Consider the following 23,251-nt stretch of genomic DNA (forward strand, 5'->3'; position numbering starts at 1 on the left):
GTAGAAGGTTTGTGGATCACCTCTGTGTTAGTTGCAGTTTGACCTTCTAACTCTCACTGCTTTACTATCAGTTAAGCTTTAAATTTCTAATAGTTGAATAAACAGTATAGCTGAATAGTTGTTTGGTCTGTCCGCTGTGCTTCGATAAGCTTACTGGCACCTGGGGAGATACAGTCACATACAAACACATCGCCTGTCATAAAGGTATATATTTATTAAAAGTAAAAGACACAGTATTTATATATTTGGCCAAGCGCCTGATGAAATGTACATCTGTTACTAATGAATATAAACCATTTTAACATGTCCTGATGAAATCCTAAGGAACAAAGAGTGGAAGTTGTATAGATGTTCATCCAGGGATAAACCATAAAGTGTTAGCTCAATGGAGGGGCAGAGAGGAAGAGACAGAGAGACATAGAGAATGAGTTAGACTTTATAATTTGATCATTATGGATGAATTGATAAAGCTATACAGCTATATGTTTTAAAATATTTACAATTCATTTAATCAAAATTGTGAATTTGTTTACATGCAGGTGCAGATAAAAGAGGTGATGTTAGGTTTTAGGTCAATGTGTGTAAGTGTGTGTAAGCATTTAAACAGAGGTGATACGGGCAATTTAGGAACGCCAATTTAGCCTAATATGTCTTTGGATGGAGAAAAACAAAGCATGGGGAATCGAACCCATGGAGGTGCTAGTCACTATGCCATCACGCCACCTAAATCTATTTTTTGGTTTACTAAATCTAATAAAGGTAAAAGTAAAATTCACAGGACGTTATGTAGTGAGGGTCAGGGGTAGCTCAGTAGCTCAGTGGTTAAGGCATTGGACTACGGTTCGGAAGATCCCAGGTTCAAACCCCACAACCACCAAGTTGCCACTGTTGGGCCCTTGAGCAAGGCCCTTAACCCTCAACTGCTCAGATGTGTAATGAGATAAAAATGTAAGTCGCTCTGGATGAGAGCGTCTGCCAAATGCCTAAATGTAGTGAAATGCTTATACGACCGCCAGTGACCTTAAAAAGAGAATTAAAGCTTATAATAAGAAATAAAATAAATATAATAGAAAAATTAAATTGAACTAGGATAAAATAGAAATATATTGTACAAAAACATTTAAGAAATTTTAAGATTTTTTGTAACATTACACTAGAGAACACTATGGAATAGAAGATGGAGTTCTAAAAATATATAAAATAAGAACACCTAGAAGACCTCAAAGTCTTTGCCTTAGATAAGGAGGAGGTAACAGCACAGGTTTAAAACAGCTATTTGTAAAATATAAATATAAAACAACTAAAAATCCGGCCGCTAGATGGAGACCTCGTACATGCAATCAGGGCAAACGCACAGCACCTGCTCGCCTGCTTTATAAGCTTCTTAATGACTGCGCATGCGGACGCTGCTCTGCATGAGGCATGAAAATGACGTCATGCCACTCCTGTACAGGAGGACAGAATTCTTGAAAGAATTAACATATACTGCACTGTCTTTACATTTTGATCCCCAAATATGCAAAATGATAGATAAGATACCGTACTGAACTCATCTGGACTGATTATTTAAAGAAATCTGTTACGATAAATAAGTACAGTTATAGTGGCCTCAACTTTTTGGACCTTACAACCTTGAATTACACCTTCAAGACTAATTGGATCTGGCAAGTGTCCAACCTTATTATGGAACTTTATTCCTAATTACATTATCTCTCATTTATATGGTTTAAATTTTTTATTGTTATGTATTTATAATTTTGATAAAATCTCTGTTACACTTTCATACTTTCACAAACAAATGCTGCTGAAACATAATCCTTACAGTGGTCCCAGGTTTATCAAGGCGGGAGTAGGTTTAATGGAGCAGGTTGATATCATCTACTCCCAACAAAGACTGATAGGCAAATTTAAGAGGTTCCAGAGAGTACTTCTCCAGGGAACATCCAGGATCAGTCCTTCCAACACCTTCATAACCTGTGATGTCAGAGCAAATGACTTCTAGTCATTTTGGGCACAGAGACATGGTACCTTGGGGACTAGTAATAAGCATGATGTCTTTCTGTAGAAATTCAGGCAACGCAAGGACTTTCTGTAAAAACAGAATTAGACTAAAAAGGGTGCTTGAGTACAGTACACTACAGAGTTGGGGAGCACAAGATTTCAGGACTCTTACGTTGATTTTATCTGGACTTGCAGCTTTTGGCAGAGGCTGATCAGACCACGTTTGACCTGATCAACCAAGTTTGAGGAAAGTGCAGAAGTAGTGGCTGTTTTCTGTGTGGGGGAGGACCGGGGAGCAGGGGAGCATGTATTGGAGCTGAAGCCGAGGGAAGTTTGAGGACGAAGGGACATCAAATCTATTAAAGAACGTGTTGCACATTCAACATTTCCCTCAATAGCCTGGCCACCTGTCTTGTAGACATTAATTTACAGTTAGGTTCATAAATGTTAGAATTCTTGTAGCTGTAATTCCTGAATGGTTAATGCTACACTTTTGTTAAATTTTTAATGTTTCATTTCAAATTAACTTATATATAATAATTTCAAGTGTAGCGACCCTCCATTGAGCTGTTAACAATGAAAAGAAATTCATAAGGACATAAAAATGGCAGTACAGTGCATTTCAACATGAGCAAAAAGGATGTGTTATCCACATAATAACGTTTTAATTACCGGCCGTTAAGGAATTTAACGAAGTCCTACTGAGCCTTAAGTAAATGATAATGAAATGGTAACGACACTACCGTCATAAAGAGAAATTAAAATGACGCTACTAACTATTGTGAACTATTAAGGAGGTGTTAACAATATTATCATTACCACATTTTACTATGCTATGTTTTTTTGTATTTGTTGTTGTTTTATTGTGATTTGAGTATATTATAATTGAAATAAAGTTTTTCATATGGCGCACACTTCTTAGTTTAGTGAAACTAAAGACGTTTCAGAAGTGCACTATAAAAAAATCCAACTAGATAAATGTTGAATGAATTAATACTGTATGGTTGGTCCAACTTCTTACAGTGATATTTGCTGAGACAACAGGGTAACACTGTGTACTTGAAAAATTTGAAGACAGACTGAATAAATGAAAAAAAAAAAATCAAATTGACCCAGCAATTTACCTTCATTGAGCTGCAATCATGTGAGTTATAAGACCCTCTCCCCCTTTCCCCCTGTTGCACGGACACTATCAGACTGCACTAAAGAGTAGAAGATGGACATTTTGTGGACTCTCTATTATTTTGGTGAGTATTTATTGAGTATTTATTTATATTGTTTTATAAAATGTGTTTCAGTTAGTCTACAGGCTTTTTAGATAGTTAGGTTATATATGGTTATATGTATTCCCGCATATCGTTATACAGAGGCACCCTGACATTACTGAGGTGAGCTTAGCTAATTTTAGGTACACTGTACATGAGCTAAGGAGCTAACTGTTCATAACTGTATCTCTCTTTTCCCCACTTAAAATCTTTAAAAACATTACACCCCTTTGAATAGGAAACAATGCATAGCTTTAACTAATCCTTTGAATTCCAAAAAAACAGTGTTTTACACTCTGGTGGTATATAGCCTTATCAATATAGTTTACTTTTTATCATATGTAGATTTATAATCTTTGTCTTCACAGGACTCTTATTTCTTTAACCAGAGCACTGCAGTGGATGATTGGGGTCAGAGGGGTGACGAATGGCCTTTTGGAGCTACTGGAGAATCATGAACAAGCTGTTGGTGGGGACTGTATAACAGTCTTTGATGGCCTGGGTAACATGCAGCAGCTTTAGGAGTGATGTTTGGTCAGGTCTGTTCTCTAAACATTGAATTCCACTAGAACTGGGCGTACACCAATGAAGCCATCTGAACGATTACTACTGGACTTGGAGATAACAGAACCCCTGTTAAAAGTAATTAACTGTTCACTCAGCAGTGGGTATGTTCCTAAATCCCTTAAATTAGCAGTTATTAAACCACTAATCAAAAAATCTGACCTTGACCCCTGTCAGCTTTCCAATTACAGGCCGATATCAAACCTCCCCTTTATCTCTAAAATTCTGGAAAAGGTAGTATCACAGCAGTTATGTTCATATCTACATAGGAATAGCATACATAAACTGTATCAGTCAGGATTTAGGCCTCATCACAGCACAGAGACAGCACTCGTTAAAGTAGTAAATTACCTCCTAGTGGCCTCTGATCAGGGTTGTGTCACTATACTTGTGTTACGCGACCTCAGTGCAGCTGTTGACACTATTGATCATAATATTCTCCTTCACAGATTAGAAAATGTAGTAGGAATTAAGGGAACAGCCCTCTTATGGCTCAGATCCTATTTGACTGATCGTTATCAGTTTGTAGATTTAGATGGTGACCATTCCTCATGTTCTCAAGTTGAGTTTGGTGTTCCACAGGGTTCTGTTTTAGGCCCACTGCTTTTTTCCCTTTACATGCTTCCTCTAGGCAACATAATTCGTAAACATGTTATTAGTTTTCATTGTTATGCTGATGACACACAAGTATACGTTTCAGCAAAACCAGATGAGAAAAAACAGCTTACTAAAGTTAAGCAATGTGTGCAGGACATAAGAGATTGGATGTTAATTAATTTCCTTCTGCTTAATCCCAATAAGACAGACGTTCTAGTCATAGGACCACAAGCAGCTAGAAGTAAGCTTTTTGATCACACTGTGATTTTAAATGGCCTTTCTGTTCCATCAAGTGCAACAGTAAAAGACCTCGGTGTGATTATAGATTCAAGCCTTTCATTTGAAGCACATGTAGATAATACTACCAGGATAGCATTCTTTCACCTCAGAAATATTGCCAAGATAAGAAATATATTGTCACCAAATGATGCAGAAAAACTAGTTTATGCTTTTATCACGTCTAGGTTGGATTATTGTAACGCCTTACTGTCTGGTTGTTCAACAAGGTGCTTAAACAAGCTTCAATTAGTCCAGAATGCAGCAGCGAGAGTCCTCACTCGAACCAGAAGATATGAGCACATCACCCCTATCTTATCCACATTGCATTGGCACAAAAAAAGTCTATGGCAACAATAGCATGTTTTTCAGCATGTAAATCTGAGGGGGGATTATTCAATTCAATTCAATTAAATTTTATTTGTATAGCGCTTTTAACGATTTACATCACAAAGCAGCTTTACACAATCAAAAAAATTGTATGAAATGTGATTGTGTATGAATCAAAATTATATGATTGTCCCTGATGAGCAAGCCTAGGACAACGGCGACAGTGGCAAGGAAAAACTCCCTGAGATGGTAATAGGAAAAAACCTTGAGAGGAACCAGACTCAACAGGAAACCTATCCTCATTCAATTCAATTCAATTTTATTTGTTTAGCACTTTTAACAATTAACATTGTCGCAAAGCAGCTTTACACAATCAAAAGAATTATTTAAGATTGTATGAAATGTGACTGTGTATAAATCAAAATTATAAGATTGTCCCTGATGAGCAAGCCGAGGACGACGGCAACAGTGGCAAGGAAAAACTCCCTGAGATGGTAATAGGAAAAAACCTTAATAGGAACCAGACTGATCTGCACCAGATTGATCTGCATCATACTGTGTGAGACTGGAAGTTTAGTATAACAAGAGATTAAAATTGAATCCAGTTCGTTATTGGAGGCTCAGGTAGAATGTAGAAAACTACAGTCCTGAACTATTGAGGGACTGAAGTCACAAGTCCACAGAGTCCTGTATCAGCCAAGGACAGGACCGTCTTTGTGGAAAAGTGGAACCGTCCACAGTCACAACACGCATCCCAGGCAGACCACACTGGGCATCCATGCGACGAGATCTCCAACCAGAAGCAGGACACCAGAACAAGTAAGACAGTTCCCTAGGGCAGGGGGGGTTTGGATCACTGGCAGCTCAGAAGCGACATGTATAGTTTGACAGAGAGATGGGTAGAGGGAAAAAGAGAGGAGAAGAGAGAGGAGAGAGCAGAAGAGAAGGAGAGATGGCAGTTAGGTATAGTCACAGTCAAACAATGTATAATGTGAATGTATATTTAGTGCAGAGTGCAAGCAGGGCCTAACCAGCCCGACAAGACTAACTAGGACAGCATAACTAAAAGGGAGAGCCAGAAGGAAACACAGACATGAGGGCTCCCCAAATGGTGTAAAGCGATCAATCACTTCACCGTGGCATTAATTCATTACCGGGGCTTCAAATGCATTAAATTAAAGTCAGTGTTTTTGTACGATAGACAGATCTTCATTGTAAATAACTGAAACGCCTGCTCCTCTACTAGTTAGCTAAGGCTGGTGTATGTAGCTGTATCCAGGAGGACTAGCTTCATTTAGAGGTATATACTCATTCTCTTTAATCCAGGTTTCTGTTAAACATAATATATCAAACTCCTGGTCTGTGATAGTTTCATTAGCAATAACTGCTTTAGATGCGAGACATCTAATATTTACCAGTCATAGCTTCAGATCAGAAGTGCTGGCTAATTTTTTGTCTCTACAGTATATTAATTAAAACAGATTTTCTGAGACTTTCTACATTTTTGCTTAGCTCGGGGAACAGACACAATCTCAATATATTAAACCCTGAGTGACTACTCTATGCAGCTTGCAGACGGTTGGTTTAGCCTGTCTGTCTGCTCCCTGGCCTGGGCACTGGATTGTCACCGATTAACTAGGCCTTTTCTGAGACTATGAGCTATACTACAAGAAATAAGAGAAGCACCTTCCCAAGTAGGATGGACAGCGTCCCGCCCTAACAGGCCAGCTTTGCCCTCAAAAGTCTTCCGATTGTCTATGAATTCAGTGTAAACTGTAAACCTCCAGAAAACCCAACTCTAGAGTAAAATAAAAACTAAACCTCAGCAGTCTGATATATAAGATATATTATAAGAAATATAAGTCTGTAAAAAGGAAACATTGCAGAATAAAAATATACCAGTTCCAACACTGGATCACAGAAGTGGCAAAATACAACAAATAAAATCTTTTTTAAACAACAATATAATAAAAAGTCAAAATTCAACTACAGATGTGGCCATTAAGAATACATGTGCTTCACAGAATATCTAACAGAATAGATGCACTGAATGCACTGTTGTGCATGTGATGACTTGCACCATGAAATCTTTTATGTGTGGTTTAAAACTAGTACTATTTTGGGGGCTGCAGGATTTTTATCAGGTGCAGGACCTTACTGTTATTCTTTCACCTTGGAAAACTTCTAAAGCTAAATTTGTAGTATCACTCAAACTTAACACCGAAGCTCCCAGCTCATGTCAACTCTTGACTTCCACATATATTTAAGCAATATAACACTCAAGGTCATGATGATATACTGAATATCAGCACGGCTGTGATGTGGTCGTGATCAAGACGGCGCAGCCCGAGTACTGAAGAGGCCGTTATATTAGGCACAAAAGCAAATTAATATAAATAGCTGCTTAAATGTTGTTAAGGGTCTCCGGAGCAAACTGATGCCACAGAGAAGATTCGGACCTCCAAGACAAATATAATAACAAGCATGTGTTGCATTTATAATTGTTTTATGACAATACCTGTATTTATGTGTTTGTATTTACAGGAATGCACAGAATGTTTAAAGGTTTGTGAATATGTATGCATATGTATGGAAAATTTACAGAAATGGTGTCTTAGGCCAGTGTGCTTGTAGGTTTTTGTTTTAGCCAAACAGAATGAGAAGTGTTCAATTGTTTGATAATTAAGACCAACCGATGCATTTCTACTAGTTTGGAAGGAAAAGCAGCAGATTAGAATATCAGATTAGGTAACAGTATTAGGGACAATTATTAAAATGCTCTCATTTACGTCTTTTTTTCTGCCCCTTTAAAAGAGGAATCTGTTAAGATGCAAAACAGCACCACCTGGTGGCAGGACGAGATTTTAAACCCAAGATCATGAAATAAACCCCTAAACCTCGGTCACTTATTTAAGTGACATAATCAAGTGAAAAGAAAGACCATGTCCATGTTTGTATTTTTTAATACCTATTGTATTAATTTGCATTTGCACATTTATTATTATTTTATATTTGCAAACTTAAAGATTTATTTTAGTGTGAATTTGATTTAACAGACTTTTCTGCTCATTAGCAGTCTGCACGTTGTGTATGGTTGCATATGTTGACAAATAAAATGTCAACTTACAACGCCGAAAAATGCACTCAAATGTCTCTTAATTTCTGCATCCGCTATTTTTTAACAAAATAATATTTTCTCTTCTCCTCGGTGGATTTTGAGCAAATAAATACACACTTGTTTGATACGGCTCCAGCTCCGGGACGGCAGGGGGCGCAAACCTAAACCCACGGCTATCCAGCACTGAAGTGAACTGCGCATGCGCGCTGCAGGAGGAGGCCGAGCTGTTTATCTGAAGCTGTGAGTATAAACTCATTTATTTGCTGTATACTCCTTCACGCCAGGAGCGCGCGCCGCCGTTATTACTGTTTACTTTTGATGATAATTTCAGGAATTAAATTAATATAATGAAGCGGATTGGTGTCGGCTGTTTAATGATGATATTGATCTAGCTTAGCTTACTATATCCTCTTGTGCAGTCTATTATTATTATTATTATTATTATTAAAGCCATCAGTTCTGTATATTAGTAACACAAAAGGGGTTTCCTACGGTTTTAATTTGTACACAAATATATAATTATATTTAGTTTTATTTATAACTTTATGGCTGATTTTAATATGGTAATATGATTTTTATGTGTAAAGGGTGAGACTGAGGATTTTAAATACATGATGTCGCTCTTAAAGAAATAAAGACTAAACAGCAAGTGCAAATTTTAAATAATGACAATGTAGAACACACACTATTTTTTTTAACACTTTAATTGGGTTAATATTAACACTCAGAAGAGATAAATGTTTATGCCCAAACAATTTTTATTTAAAATTTAGTTATTTTTTAAATATTCAAGACAAGAACCTTCCCTAGGGATGTGCGGAAAAATCTAAATACCACATTTTTTTATTTCAGCTTTTTGTGTGTCCTAGATTGGCCGGACATTCAGCCCCAACATCACACGATAGTCATCAAATAAATCACTAAACTTTATATCGCTTCACAATTTAAACTTTTACAAATCAAAGCCATGAATTGTCTTTTTCAGTTTCATTCAGATTTTTTACGTTTTAATTTTACACAAGCTGAGAAGTTAATGAAGTTAACACCAGGCAAGAATCATCGCGTGTAATGTTAAACGTTATCATGTCATCATGGTCACAACTCTATGTTTTTGGAGCATCACCTGAGTGCGACACACATCTCACCTGTTCCCTTTAAAGTCTGATCAGCTCTTTAACTAAAGCTTTTTTCGTAATTACTTATAGGAAATAAAGCATGAATAAAAACACCATATCACTGTTTATCACAGGTGTGAAATACTTGCGGAGGTAGCCAGCAGAACGAAGAAAGCATGTGACCTGTAACACATTTTTTTTTATTCATTTAATGTTTTTATTACTTTTACATTCCAGAGATCCATCCAGCCTACTAGCCCTCCATCTACCCATAGGTGAAGAGTGAGACCAAGTTAAAATATTAAGCACTAATCAGTCTTTGGTGTACAAAGCTGGCACTGTTTGTCAGAGCATGTAGCCATTAAAGACTTTTTAGTCAATTTTTGCATATTTTTTTTAGTTCAGGGATTGAAATATTCTTTTTTTTCAGCATAAACTAGGCAATATGATGAACTATTTTTTTTTCCATTTTAGTCAAATGCAATCTTAATACCAACATGTCTGAGCAAATAAAATAAACAAATGGATCACATAATGGGTCGCAAAGAAATAGCACAGCTTTATAATATCTGATGTTTTTATAGTCGTTTATTAAACAAGAACATATCTCTCCAGTTCTACCTTTTCTTCATTGGCTCCCGGTACGATACCGAATTAATTTGAAAATTCTTTTGGTCACGTTTAAATGTTTACATGGCCTTGCTCCACCCTACCTCTTGGATCTGCTTAAGCCCTAGGCTCCATCCCGGTCAGATCATCAGATACACTTTTGCTGATGGTACCCAAGACCAAATGGAAGCTCAGGGGGTAATCGGGCGTTTTCTGTGGCGGCACCCAGATTGTGGCATGACCTACCATTGACCATTTGTGAGGCTACATCACTGAGGGTGTTTAAGTCCCACCTTAAAACGCACAGGTTTTCTCTTGCGTTTAAACTAACATGAGATGTTAATTTTACATAGTTTTTTGATTAGATATGTGTGTAATGTGATTTTAATTATGTTTCTTTTTAATATTATTTAATAAATTTTTATTAAGCCTCTTCCATCAGCACACACCAGCAGGACAGTTTTTTCACTTATTGGTCACTAAACAACTTTGTGTTGCTCAGGCGTATCTATGCTGCTTGAGTTTTAAAGGTAAATCCCTTTGGATTCTTTAAAAAAGAGCCAATGTGTGAAACTGCGTTTCTCTGCAAAGTATATGCAACTGTCAGTATGCCCTTCTTGTTCTTTTTTTTACGGCAGCTGGCATCTTACAGTACACCACCCTCGTGTTAGCAATAATCAGGTACAAGAGCGGTAGCGCGAGATGGAATACACACTGTAAGACCACAGATACATGGACACCTGATCGTCACATCTGACACAATGCACCTTTAGCTTGCGTTTAATAGAGAATAACGTCATAGTGCATTGCATCCTGGGTAACACCTACCCTGCTTTAGAAACGCTTCAAAAACAGAATCAACATAGAACAGTAAGAATCAAGTGCAATGTTTCGCACAGAGAAATTGGCTATGCTGCAAACACACAAACCTTTCGGGGTAGGTTCTTTAAAGTGGTTGAAGCTTGGTACCGCCGGGTCTTAAACGGGCTGCTCTGGCAATTTGCCGCCTTTTTGTTACCATGGAAACCTGAGTTCCAGTGTTTTGCTCCTGAGTGTGTGTAATATGTTTTCCAGGCTGGTCACGAGAACGGTTTCTAACATGGCAAGCTCTCACATGTCAACAGAGACATATAGGTGTGATGTCTGGGGTGCACATACTTTTGTTTATGTGATGGATGAGGGATATGCTTATCTAAACCCAGTTTAATTTTGTGTGTGTGTAGGTGTGTACTTCTATTTCTGTGTTTGTTCTTCGCCATCTCAGCCTAAATAATCTTTACCAGTTTAATCATTTTAAGATTCCTCACAGGATGGCGCTGTTATAACAATTACATCACAATATCTGTGTTTCTCCTCACAGATGAGGATCTGAGTATCTAGTTATCAGAGTGTGTATTACACACCCACACGTTGCAAGATGCCGATCCCTCCCCCACCCCTGCCTCCCACCTTTAGCCAGGTGAGCACTTTTCTTTAAAAAAATTCTGATAAATTCAAATGACCAATCAAATTAACAATATAACTTTAATCAATAAATAATATTATTATTTTATAATAATAATAATAATATTTTTTTTAATGACTGCTTTAATGCCTTCAATAGACTTATTAACAACTATTTGAATGATCTCCACCCAAAATGACTCAATGATTGAATCATGAAATGATTCACTTTGATGCTTCTTTGCATTTTTATAAATTGCTCATTTAGTGATGTCTTCAGACTTAAAGTGATTGATTTAAATTTAAAATGATTCCTTGCATGATTTACCTAGTGTTCTATAAGATTGTCTAAGTGCTTCTTTACATTTTATAAACGACTCCTTAAGTGGCTTTGTTAGAATTATAAACAACTCATTCAAGTGACTACCTCACAAACATCTCAACATGTGATTCACATTTTAAATAACCACAAACATGCATGTTATGCAAGGAATGTTCTTTTTTTTGGTTCTGTTTAAACCCAAGCTACATTTCTGTTCTTATTAATGATTATGAATGAATTTGTGTGTGTGAATGTGTGTGTACTAATTATATTTTTGTCCTGTGTGTATTTATAAGGCGAACACAATTCCACCTAAATTGTCTCAGGACGAGGCAAAAGGCAGAGGAGCGTTACTCACCGATATCTGTAAAGGGACCAAACTGAAAAAAGTGGGCATGGTTAATGACCGCAGCGCCCCAATGATCGAAAGTAAGCGCGTGAGGATGTTTAACGAGTTAGATATTTTAACATGAGCACAGAATAATCAGTTTTATTCTATTTTGCAGAGTACAAAGGGGGTGGAGCTAGCAGTGGAAATGGACAGAATCCTGGGGGTGGAGGTAGTGGTGGAGGCGTGTCTACAGGAACTCACCAGCCAATGGGAGACTTGTTTCAAGGTGGTGTGCCAAAACTGCGGCCTGTGGGAGGTGCGAGAAAAGCGCTTGCAGTTCTTTTAAAATTGTAATAACCTTATTAAAATGCTGTTTATAATGTTAGATTTTTTTTTTGTGTGTGTTAGATGGTGCAGCAGGCAGATCACTACAACCCCCCTCACCTCGCCCCATTGCGCCCCGCCCTCCAGGTTGCCCTGATGACACTGGAACCTCATCCCACCAGCCGTCTCCCCCTCCCCCTCCCACAAGTCGTCGTGGCAATGCTCCACCCACTCCTCCTCAGAAATGTGCCACTCCTACTTACAACCGTGACAAGCCCCTCCCACCCACACCAGCTCCGCCCCCACCTCCAGTGAAACCACCTCCTTCTCCGGCCAGCAGTCGCTCTTCTTCCTCATCTTCATCCTCTTTAGCTCCACCCCCACCCCCTCCTCCTTATCGCCAGCAGCTGTCCGTGTCTAACGGATCGTCTAGTCCAGTAAACGAACTTGCCCCTGAACTGCCACAGAGGCACAACTCGTTAAGCAAGAAACCTTCAACAGGAGGTCATGCTCCCACTCGAGGTCATGCCCCGCCTCCTCCACCTCAAAGCCCCTGCCCCTCCCCAGCTGCCTCCCGTCCTCCTCCTCCAGTACGTGATCCTCCTGGGCGTGGAGCCGGTACGCTTTTTTTTTAATATTTGTTGTTTTTTGGTTGATTGATTGGTTGGTTTATTAAAGGTTAATTAATATTATAAACTTTTTTCAGCCCCTCCAGTACCTGCACAGGTGCAGCGAAGCAGTCGTGAAGCTCCGCCACCTCCACCTTATCGAACACACTCTGACGCCCCCAGTAGGGGTAAACCCCCACCTCCCCCTTCACGTTCTCCTGCTGGAGCCCCACCTCCTCCACCCCCTATTCGCAATGGGCACGCCCACAACACGCACAGTTCTCGTTCCTTTGCAGGTAAATGTCCTCATGTAGCTTTGGTCCGAATGGCCTCAATAAACACAATGCAGTGAAGCATTAGGATAACCAAATTCTCTACCTGCATTACTTTCAGTAATTCTAATAATTGGGGATGGGAATCACCAGGGACCACCCAATACATTTTTATCAGATACCAAGATGTTGTTAGCTATTTAAGGTTAAAGTTTAAAGGAATTGCATCAATTACCAACTCAAATGCAAATATATATACAGAATATATAAAACAAATTATGTGTGTGCACGTGTGTATACAGTATACAGTGGGGCAAGAAAGTATTTAGTCAGCCAATAATTGTGCAAGTTCTCCCATTTAAAAAGATGAGAGAGGCTTGTAATTTTCATTATAGGTATACCTCAACTATGAGAGACAAAATAAGAAAAAAAAATCCAGAAAATCACATTGTAGGATTATTAAAGAATTTATTTGCAAAAATTATGATGGAAATAAGTATTTGGTCAATAAAAATGTTTATCTTAATACTTCGTTATATACCCTTTATTGGCAATGACAAGGGTCAAACGTTTTCTGTAAGTCTTCACAAGGTTTTCACGCACTGTTGCTCGTATTTTGGCCCATTCTTCCATGCAGATCTCCTTTTGAACAGCGATGTTTTGGGGCTGTCGCTGGGCAACACTGGCTAGGCCACTCCACGACCTTGAAATGCTTTTTATGAAGCCACTCCTTCATTGCCCAGATGGTCTGTTTGGGCTCATTGTCATGCTGGATGACCCAGGCATGTTTCCTCTTCAATGCCCTTGCTGATGGAAGGAGGTTTTCACTCAAAATCTCATAATACATGGCTCCATTCATTCTTTCCTTTACACAGATCAGTCATCCTGGTCCCCAAAGCATGATGTTTCTCACCCCCATGCTTCACAGTAGGTATGGTGTTCTTTGGATGCAACTCCGCATTCTTTCCCCTCCAAACACGACAATTAGAATTTTTTACCAAAAAGATCTATTTTGGTTTCATCTGACCATATGACATTCTCCCAATCCTCTTCTGGATCATCTAAATGCTCTCTAGCAAACTTCAGACGGGCCTGGACATGTACTGGCTTAAGCAGGGGGACATGTCTGGCACTGCAGGAGTCCCTGGCGGTGCTGTGTGTTACTGATGGTAGCCTTTGTTACTTTGGTCCCAGCTTTCTGCAGGTCATTCAATAGGTCCCCCCGTGTGGTTCTGGGATTTTTGCTCACAGTTCTTGTGATCATTTTGACCCCACGGGGTGAGTTCTTACGTTGAGCCCCAGATCCAGGGAGATCAGTGGTCTTGTATGTCTTCCATTTTCTAATAATTGCTCCCACAGTTAATTTCTTTCACACCAAGCTGCTTACCTATTACAGATTCAGTCTTCCCAGCCTGGTGCAGGTCTACGATTTTGTTTCTGGTGTCTCTTTGGTCTTGGCCATAGTGGAGTTTGAAGGGGGTGACTGTTTGAGGTTGTGGACAGGTGTTTTTTATACTGATAACAGATGCCATTAATACAGGTAACGAGTGGAGGACAGAGGAGCCTCTAAAAAAAAAGAAGTTACAGGTCTGTGACAGCCAGAAATCTTGCTTGTTTGTAGGTTACCAAATACTTATTTTACAAAGGAATTTACCAATTAATTCATTAAAAATCCTACAATGTGATTTTCTGAATGTTTTTCCTTATTTTGATTCATATAGTTAAGGTATTCCTATGATGAAAATTACAGGCCTCTCTCATCTTTTTAAGTGGGAGAACTTGCACAATTGGTGGCTGAATAAATACTTTTTTGCCCCACTGTACAGTATATTAGGGCTGTCAATCAATAAAAAATTTAATCTAGTTAATCAGTTTCAATTTCATTAAGCTTCTAGATTAATTACATGCATTAATATTGACAGTCCAAATGTTTGTGTGTAAAGTAAGTTTAAAAGTTTTAAATTTGAGTAAAAGTTTTTTTAGTATAGCTATATGATGAATTGCCACACAAAAGAATCATTATACAAAACTGAGTTTTTTCCCCCTATCTCTACTAATAAGATAATCAGAATAAGTTACAGTAATGTATTAATATCTGGGTGGCATCTGGGTTAACGATTAGGCTAATTTGCATTCCCAAATTGCCCGTAGTGTGTGAATAAGTGGGTGTGAGTGAGTGTATGTGTGTTTGCTCTGCGATGGATTGGCACCCTGTCCAGGTTGTACCCTGCCTTGTGCCCTAAGCCCCCTGGGACAGCCTCCAGGCCCCTGTGACCCTGAATATAGGAGAAAGTGATATAGACGATGAGTGAGAGTGAGTGAGTGATCTTTAACGCAGTGTTAATAAAACTGTATTAGATTTTATGTTTTTTTTTATTTTTTATAATTTTTTGTTTTTCTTAATTATTTTCCAGACGATTTTGAGTCGAAGTACTCTTTCCACCCGCTGGATGATTTTCCACCCCCAGATGAGTACAGACATTTCACTAAGATTTACCCCAGTAAAGCCTTCAGAGGTAAGAGCAAATTTGACCTTGTGAGGGATTTCCTTAGAAGAGTTTATTATGTTATGTGTTTTGTTTCAGTCAGATCTTAAAGGGGTCATACGGGCCTACATGCACTTTTTTAAGCTGTTTGGACTGAATTGTGTGTTAGGAGAGTGCGTACACAACCACTCTACAATGATAAAGAGCCACTCAGTGATTTTCTTTTCATTTATTAAAATAAGATGCCCCTTCTGAAATCAGGCCAATCTCAAATGCCTGTCGATGCGACGCCACACCGACAGAGGCCGCTCCTACTATAGTTGATTGACACTGATGTTTTAGCAAAGACCCGCCCAGAGTGAGAAGAAGCTGTCGGCCATTGTTTTTCAACGCTGGAGCAAAATTTCTGCATTGTCAGGCAATATTACAAACTTCCGGGTGGGTTTTGTACTTAAATCAAACCAAAAACTACTTAAGAAATCAGACTCAGGCTCTATATTTCAGCGTTTTCGCACGTTGGACTGCATTACCCACAAAGCATTGCCCGCACTGTTGTGAAGACACGCCCCACAGAACTGGGGGGCGGGCTCAGCAGCGATCATAAGCATTTAAAGGACCATGTACTAAAACAGGTTGCTGAGAACAGAGCTAGTTTTTTACCAGGTAAAAGTAGTGTTTTTTTACACAACCATTGAGAATTTTTAATTAAAGTATATTACAAATTTTTCATTAGGACCCTAAAGAATCATATTAACATTTAATGAAAAATGGGACTGGATGACCCCTTTAAAGAGGTATTAAGGCATTGAACGTTTTTTAATGAAACGGTTTTTAATTTGAAATGAAAATAGTGTGTGTGTGTGTGTGTGTGTGTGTTTGTGTTCCAGTAATGAGAGGAGCTCCTCCACTTCCTCCTGTGGGCCGGTAAACACTGTGAGCAGTTACTTGAGTACACACACACAAGCTACACAAATCCTGCACCTTATTTACGTCTCGCTGAGCTACATTCCCCATTGTCTTACTCCATCTGTCCATTTGGGAAGGACAATCAGTGGTTTCTTCTCTTTCACAGGGAACAGGTTTTATTTTGAGGTAGAAATTAAATTCAAAATGCAAGCTAGTTAGTAAGCGCTGTCTTAAATGTAAATGTATCAGGGTTTTTGAGTATTGTCCTGGACATGTATGGTGTCCGGTGACATTCACTTTAAGGACAAAAAACACAGTTCAAAGTTAATAGGCCTATGTTACACATGTATGTTTTTCAAGGTTAGAAAAGATACTATTTGCCCCTTATTTATTCATGAATGCATGTCTCAAATCAACATAGATCACATGCTGAAAACAGACTGTATATGACCTGGACAAACTTAGTTAAATTTTAAATGGAGAAGTTACATAAAAATTTACAGTTGTCATAAATGGGAAATCTAAGTCTATTTCTGTTGTAAAGTTGGTCTTTTAACATGGGACTCTTTAGTGATGGACTCATTTTTGGAGCCTGGTGGTCATTTGAGGAACTGAACATTTTGACACTGTTCTGGCTTAATTTTTTAGAACCAGAGGTTGCACCTTGATGTTAAAGGACATTAAACCCCTGTTCAAATCTGCACATTTCCCCTAGTGATTGCCACAGGTATCATCACCTGCTGCTTGGAACTAAATCATATAGCTGCTACTGAGGAATCGGTGATTTCTAGCAGATAACAGGTACTGTAACATTCCTGGTTAAAAAGGAGAAAGACAGAGAAAAGAAGAAGTAAAATGAATAAACAGGTAAAATTCCACATCTTAGCTAAATAATGCTAACACTACTAATCATCTCCAGGTTGATTTATAGGCACAGTTTTTACTCTTATCTTTTTATTTACTTCCAAAATTATACTCATCTTTAGAGACTTGGTGGCCAGTAATAATTGTACAGTCATACACTTCAACTGACAACAGCAAAACTATGACCTTTTAATGGTCTCTTTCTAAAAGCAGGTGATTATGTGCAGCTCCAATGGCAAAAAAAACAGAAATAAACATTTGAGAATATGTGCGGCAAAATAGTTTTGGTCACCCTTTTATTTAAAACAAAGATCATTAGAAAGATATTAGCTGTCCTATTATAAAGTATTCTTTTTCAGTTGCTGAATGATTTCTAAGAAGTAGGACTTACTTTATCACTTAATTAGCTGTCCAGTAAACTGCGTCCTTTTTGGACAATGTGACTCACACCAACAGTTTCCAGCAAAAACTATATATATAGGCCTATATGATATATACTGAGTGTGTGTTTGGTTGTAATAAAAAAAAATATTACTTTTATGGGTAAATCTCTGCTAAAACTCTGTCAAGAGTTGTGCACCATGTTTGAAATGTCTGGTGAGGTTTAATCTAAACACATGAGGTCTGTTATAAAGAAAACTATGAGTTGTAGTTCCAGCTTTGACTACTTAATGCACTTGTTCAATCAGTGTTTTAATGGGCTCATTACGGTTACAAGGTCAGGGCCGTGTTTTAAATCATGTACTTCATGTGTATCTATAATGTATTAGTGCACTGGAGTACTTTGGTTCTGTTCTTTTTATCCAATTCTGTTTGGATTTTATCCCAGTTCCTGTATTCTGTTCTTGTTTACATTCTGTTTCTTTATTGGTCTATTTTGGTTTTGTTTTACATCCTTTTGTTTTTTGGTTCTGTTTCTGTAATGATCTGGTTCTTGTCCTGTTCTCTTGTTGTTTTTGATGATGATCAGATGCAGCTCCAAAATCAAATATATGGAGTGTCACAGTAAAGCGCATAGCGCTGAGTTTAAAACACAGCCCTGTACTTGTGATCAGTCAGGGGAGGGGATGTGATTACTTTTGAGCATTTGTTTGTTAGTGAGCCATTATTAGTGCAGAAGTTTTGAGTAATAAATACTTGGATTATAAATGTATTAACTTTCTGCAGTAATTCAGTCGACTTGTGATGAAGGAGTGCCAAGAGGAACTGGAGCTTCTGCTTCAGTCTGGTGTTGATCTCTGTGACCTCAGCGCCTTAATTCAGAATCAGTATTAGGTTATAAGATATTATAATGTATCCAATCTGTGATCTTAAGATGTCATCATAGTGCACTGAAATTAATATAACACTACATAAAACACACAAACAGAAAATGAATGACTTGGTTAGGCCTGATATTTTTCCTTTTCAGTCAGGGTGCTGTATAAACAATAAAAAAATATTTTTCTATGTGTACGGACCAGGTTTTTATTATTATTACTTTTTTTGTGATTGTTGTATTTTTGTTTTTTCCATTTATGCCTATAAGGGAATTGTGTTTGGAAAACAAGTGATGAACTTTTAATAATAATAATAATAATAATAATAATAATAATTATTATTATTATTATTATTATGTTTTGGATTAACACATTTACATACCTGCTGAGAAAACCCACAGTTTCTCAGGACCCAAGTTGCTCCATTAGATTCTTGTATTAAAGGCCTGTACTGTGTTGGGACCAGTGCTGGGTTTTTTTCTGCATGGTAAGGCTGCTGTGTGCTTTTAACTGTAAATCTATTTTACTGCATACTGTATGTCATCGCTGTATACTGTATGACATCACTTTGTGTCTAAAGGAACTGCAAACTAAACAGTGTGGAGGGGGGAGTCAAATGTATACATTGTAAACTTTATTTTTTTCTTTTTCACATTTGACATCTTACTGGTAACACACCTGTTACACTTTCCCTCCCTTGACCTGCCCCTTTTTGTTCCCTGGGGACATCCCTATGGCTCCACACTCAGACCCCTGAGGCCATTAACCTGTCCTGGCCCTTCTGTTCTTTAGCTTTACCGATCAGCTCCACCTACTCAGCTCCCCAGCCAGTCAACTGGCCACGACCAGGAGTTCTCCAGGGACAGTTTCCTGGTCCTTAACTCCTTCCACAATTCTCTTGAGCTTTTCTCTCAGCTTCACCCACTCACCTGTCCAGACTGACAGTTCACTTCTTTTTATCATCAGCTCTGTACATTTTAATACTATAATATGTCAGCAGTTTATCTCTAGAGGTTTTCAGTGCTCAGTTGTCCATAAAAGATAACACTAGTTCTAGCAAACCGGTTATATACATCTGTCCAGTTGTACCTGGTCATGCTTCATTATCAGAGTAAATATTATAAATAAGAGTTTATTTTCGAGACAGATGCTGAACTCATCAGTGAGTTCCTCAGTATGGCTTTCTTAAGCATGTCTAGTTTATGATGTAATTAAGTGCTTGCTAAAAAGATTATCGCGTGTTGAACATTGTAATAAATTGTATCAATTATTATCGGCACATGATTACTGGATCCTTGGGGGGGTCATCATCATCATCATCATTTGCATTGCTAGTCGTGAACTCACGAGTAAATTATGTACTCTTGTAGAGAAAATGGTAGTGATTAGCATTACTGTACTTTAAAGGTGTAAAGTTGTTTATAAAATGTGAATAAACAGCTTCTGACTCATCATCTGTATGGTACATGTAATTTTATTACCATTTCTTATATCTCTCTCTTATCGTGTCTTATACAGTGGGGCAAAAAAGTATTTAGTCAGCCACCAATTGTGCATGTTCTCCAACTAAAAAAGATGAAAGAGCCCTGTAATTTTCATCACAGGTACAGTGGTGTTTACAATTATAGCAGTGTGTTGAAAAAAAAGTGACTAAAGCTCCATATCCATATAATAACTTTTAATTTAAGTCACATAAATGCATTGGACACCCTGCACATTCTATTCTGAATCACAACATGAAGAAAAATGTGCTAAATGTATTATTAGTTAAATGTAAGTGAAGAAAAACAAATATTAGTCTGTTCAAAAAAATGTATCAATAAAAGTTACTAAATGGATATGGAGCTTTACTTACTTTTTTCAACACACTGCTATTATTTTGAACACCACTGTATAACTCAACTATGAGAGACAAAAAAAAGAAAACACTGGTGTGTTTTTTCTGCATGGTAAAGCGGCTGTGTGCTTTTAACTGTAAATCTATTTTACTGCATAATGTATGTCATCACTGTGTACTGTATGACATCTCTTTGTGTCTAAAGGAACTGCAAACTAAACAGTAGGGGGGAAAAAGTCGAATGTATACAGTGTAAAAGTTTATTTTTTTCTTTTTCACATTTTACCCCTTACTGGTAACACACCTGTTACACTTTTTCTTCCTTGACCTGCCCCTTTTTGTTCCCTGGGGACATCCCTATATATATATAGGGATGTCCCCAGATGTGTGTGTGTGTGTGTGTGTGTGTGTGTGTGTGTGTGTGTGTGTGTGTGTGTGTGTGGATTTCAGAATTGGTAGCCTTTACCTTGGGCAGCATGTTGCCAGCATGCAGTTTGGCATTATATTAATTCTCACATACTGTAGTGGTTAACTTGACATGGGGCAAAGAAGTATTATATTGTAAGTTTAGTATCAAAGATATATATATATAGAAATAATAAACATAACAAAAAAGTCACTATGTCCTAAAAGTAGTATAATTGGGCTTTTTAATTACAAGAAGAACTTTTAAGAGATTATAAATTACTAGAACTGGGTTAAAAACACATTATCAAAACCTGGAAGTATAGTGCTGAACCGTTAACTTTCTTGTGGTGGAAATGTACTGTAGGTAAAATAAAAGCTGAGTAGATGGAAAAACATCATGAATGGAGATCACTTAAACAGTTAGTAAAAATGCATGGTAAAAATATTTGACAGAAATAACAGTTATGTTTATTAGGGAAATTAAGAGCATTTCCACATGCACAATGTGACAAGAACTCACTTGGCAAGGAACTAACTAAACATTTATTTAAGAGACTTATCAGGAACAAACACTTACATTTTATAGAGACCATAAAGGTTTAACTTTGGATCAATGGAAGAATGTTAGTAAGTCTGGTGAGTCCAGATTAAGCATGACCCAGCGTGATGGGTGCGCCAGGGTAAAAAGGGAAGCGCATGAAGTTAGAGGAATCATTTTTACACATGAATTCCCCACCTCACTGTGCACTATAACTAAAGTTAAAGGTGGTCAATAAAATCTTGGTGTGTGACCTTTTTAGGCCAGGTGGTGTAACATGCCATATAAAGCATTATGCATAATGATATACTGACCTAATAAGACACTATATAGACAAAAGTATTTGGCGAATCAGGCCCCTTATTCCAGTGACAATCTTAATTCTTCAGCATACCAAGACATCTTAGACAATGCTATGCTTCCAACTTTGTAGCAACAGTTTTGGGAAGGCCTTTTTCTACTCCAAAATGATTGTGTGCCAGTATGCAAAATAAGGACTATAAAGACATAGGTTGATGAGTCTAGTGGTGAAGAACTTGACTGGCTTGCCCAAAGCCATGACCTCAACCCCATCAAGCACTTTTGGGATGTTTGATGGAACAGAGATTGCAAGCCAGGCTTTCTTGTCCAACATCAGTGCTCAACCTCATAAATGCTCTACAGAATGAATGGGAATAAATTCCTATAGAAACCATATTCAAGTATATGTATTTGTATACAATGTCATTGCAGGTTTACCAAAAACATTTGCCCATATAGTGTATAATGCCAATTACCATCAAAATCCAAATATTAAACTCAAATTCTAAGGGGAAAGTAAAGCGAAAAAGAAAGTAATATACTAAAAGTATCACATTTTCTTATAAAATCAGTTTCCTTATATTATCTTTAATTTCTTGCAGTTTTAATCCATATATTATAGGATTAATAAGTGGCATAAATACAAAAGGAATAATTGACATGACCATGGCTGTAATGTGGGAAATATTCATTGAGTCTAGTCTATTATTTATCATCTCAAAACTTCCGTTGACAGAAAAGAATAAGAAAATAAGAAGGTGTGGTGATAATGTCTGTAAAGCTTTTTTTTTGAAGTGTTTAGAACTTTTTAAACACACAGCAAGTATCCTGACATATGAATACATTATAAAGACCACTTGAGGAAATACAGCAATGCCGAACAATATAATTCCGAATAAGTTATTAACAAAGGTTTCAATACAGTTTAATTTAACAATAGAGTAATTGTCGCAGTATATTCTGTTTAATTTAGATCTACACAGCTGAAGGCGCGATGTTAGTATAATAGCTATTCCAACTTCACAACATGGCAAACACCATGATAACAAAATTAGCTTTCTGACAGTGGACATGTTTACAATAGTTGTATAATGTAATGGTCTACAAATAGAGACATATCTGTCGTATGCCATAGCTGATAACAGTGTAAACTCTGATGCACCATATGTGTACAAGCAAAATGCCTGAAATAAACAAGCTCCAAAAGAGATTATTTGCCTTTCAGACAATAAATCAGTGAGAAGTTTGGGATAAATAGCAGTCGTCCCAAAGAGAGCATTACAAAGCAAAGCAGCAATGAAAATGTACATTGGCTTATGTAAATTTTCGTTTTTGTATATGACAAAAATAATAACAGTATTAAAGCAGATAATCATTATGTTAATAGTGAGAGTGATTATAAAATAAAGATATCTGTAATGCTCTAAATCCACATGTCCCTCTAGCATTAAATATGTACCATTGATAATATAATCCAT

General features: G+C 37.5%; 2 protein-coding genes across 2 annotated transcripts; one reads left to right on the forward strand and one right to left on the reverse strand.

The window, feature by feature from the left end:
- Positions 1 to 8,329: 8,329 nt before the first annotated feature.
- Positions 8,330 to 17,268, forward strand: wipf2b (WAS/WASL interacting protein family, member 2b). The gene is made up of 8 exons (XM_053493145.1): positions 8,330 to 8,391; positions 11,236 to 11,334; positions 11,937 to 12,069; positions 12,147 to 12,287; positions 12,380 to 12,913; positions 13,002 to 13,199; positions 15,590 to 15,691; positions 16,549 to 17,268. Exons 2-8 carry the CDS (start codon positions 11,293 to 11,295, stop codon positions 16,587 to 16,589), a joined length of 1,191 nt encoding a protein of 396 aa, XP_053349120.1. The 5' UTR covers positions 8,330 to 8,391; positions 11,236 to 11,292; the 3' UTR covers positions 16,590 to 17,268.
- Positions 17,269 to 22,333: 5,065 nt separating this feature from the next.
- LOC128519421 (olfactory receptor 6N2-like) lies at positions 22,334 to 23,251 on the reverse strand. Its single transcript, XM_053493146.1, has one exon. The coding sequence runs from the start codon at positions 23,249 to 23,251 to the stop codon at positions 22,334 to 22,336; it is 918 nt and encodes a 305-aa protein (XP_053349121.1).

Source organism: Clarias gariepinus, chromosome 3, assembly GCF_024256425.1.
Source record: "Clarias gariepinus isolate MV-2021 ecotype Netherlands chromosome 3, CGAR_prim_01v2, whole genome shotgun sequence".
NCBI classification, from domain to species: domain Eukaryota; kingdom Metazoa; phylum Chordata; class Actinopteri; order Siluriformes; family Clariidae; genus Clarias; species Clarias gariepinus.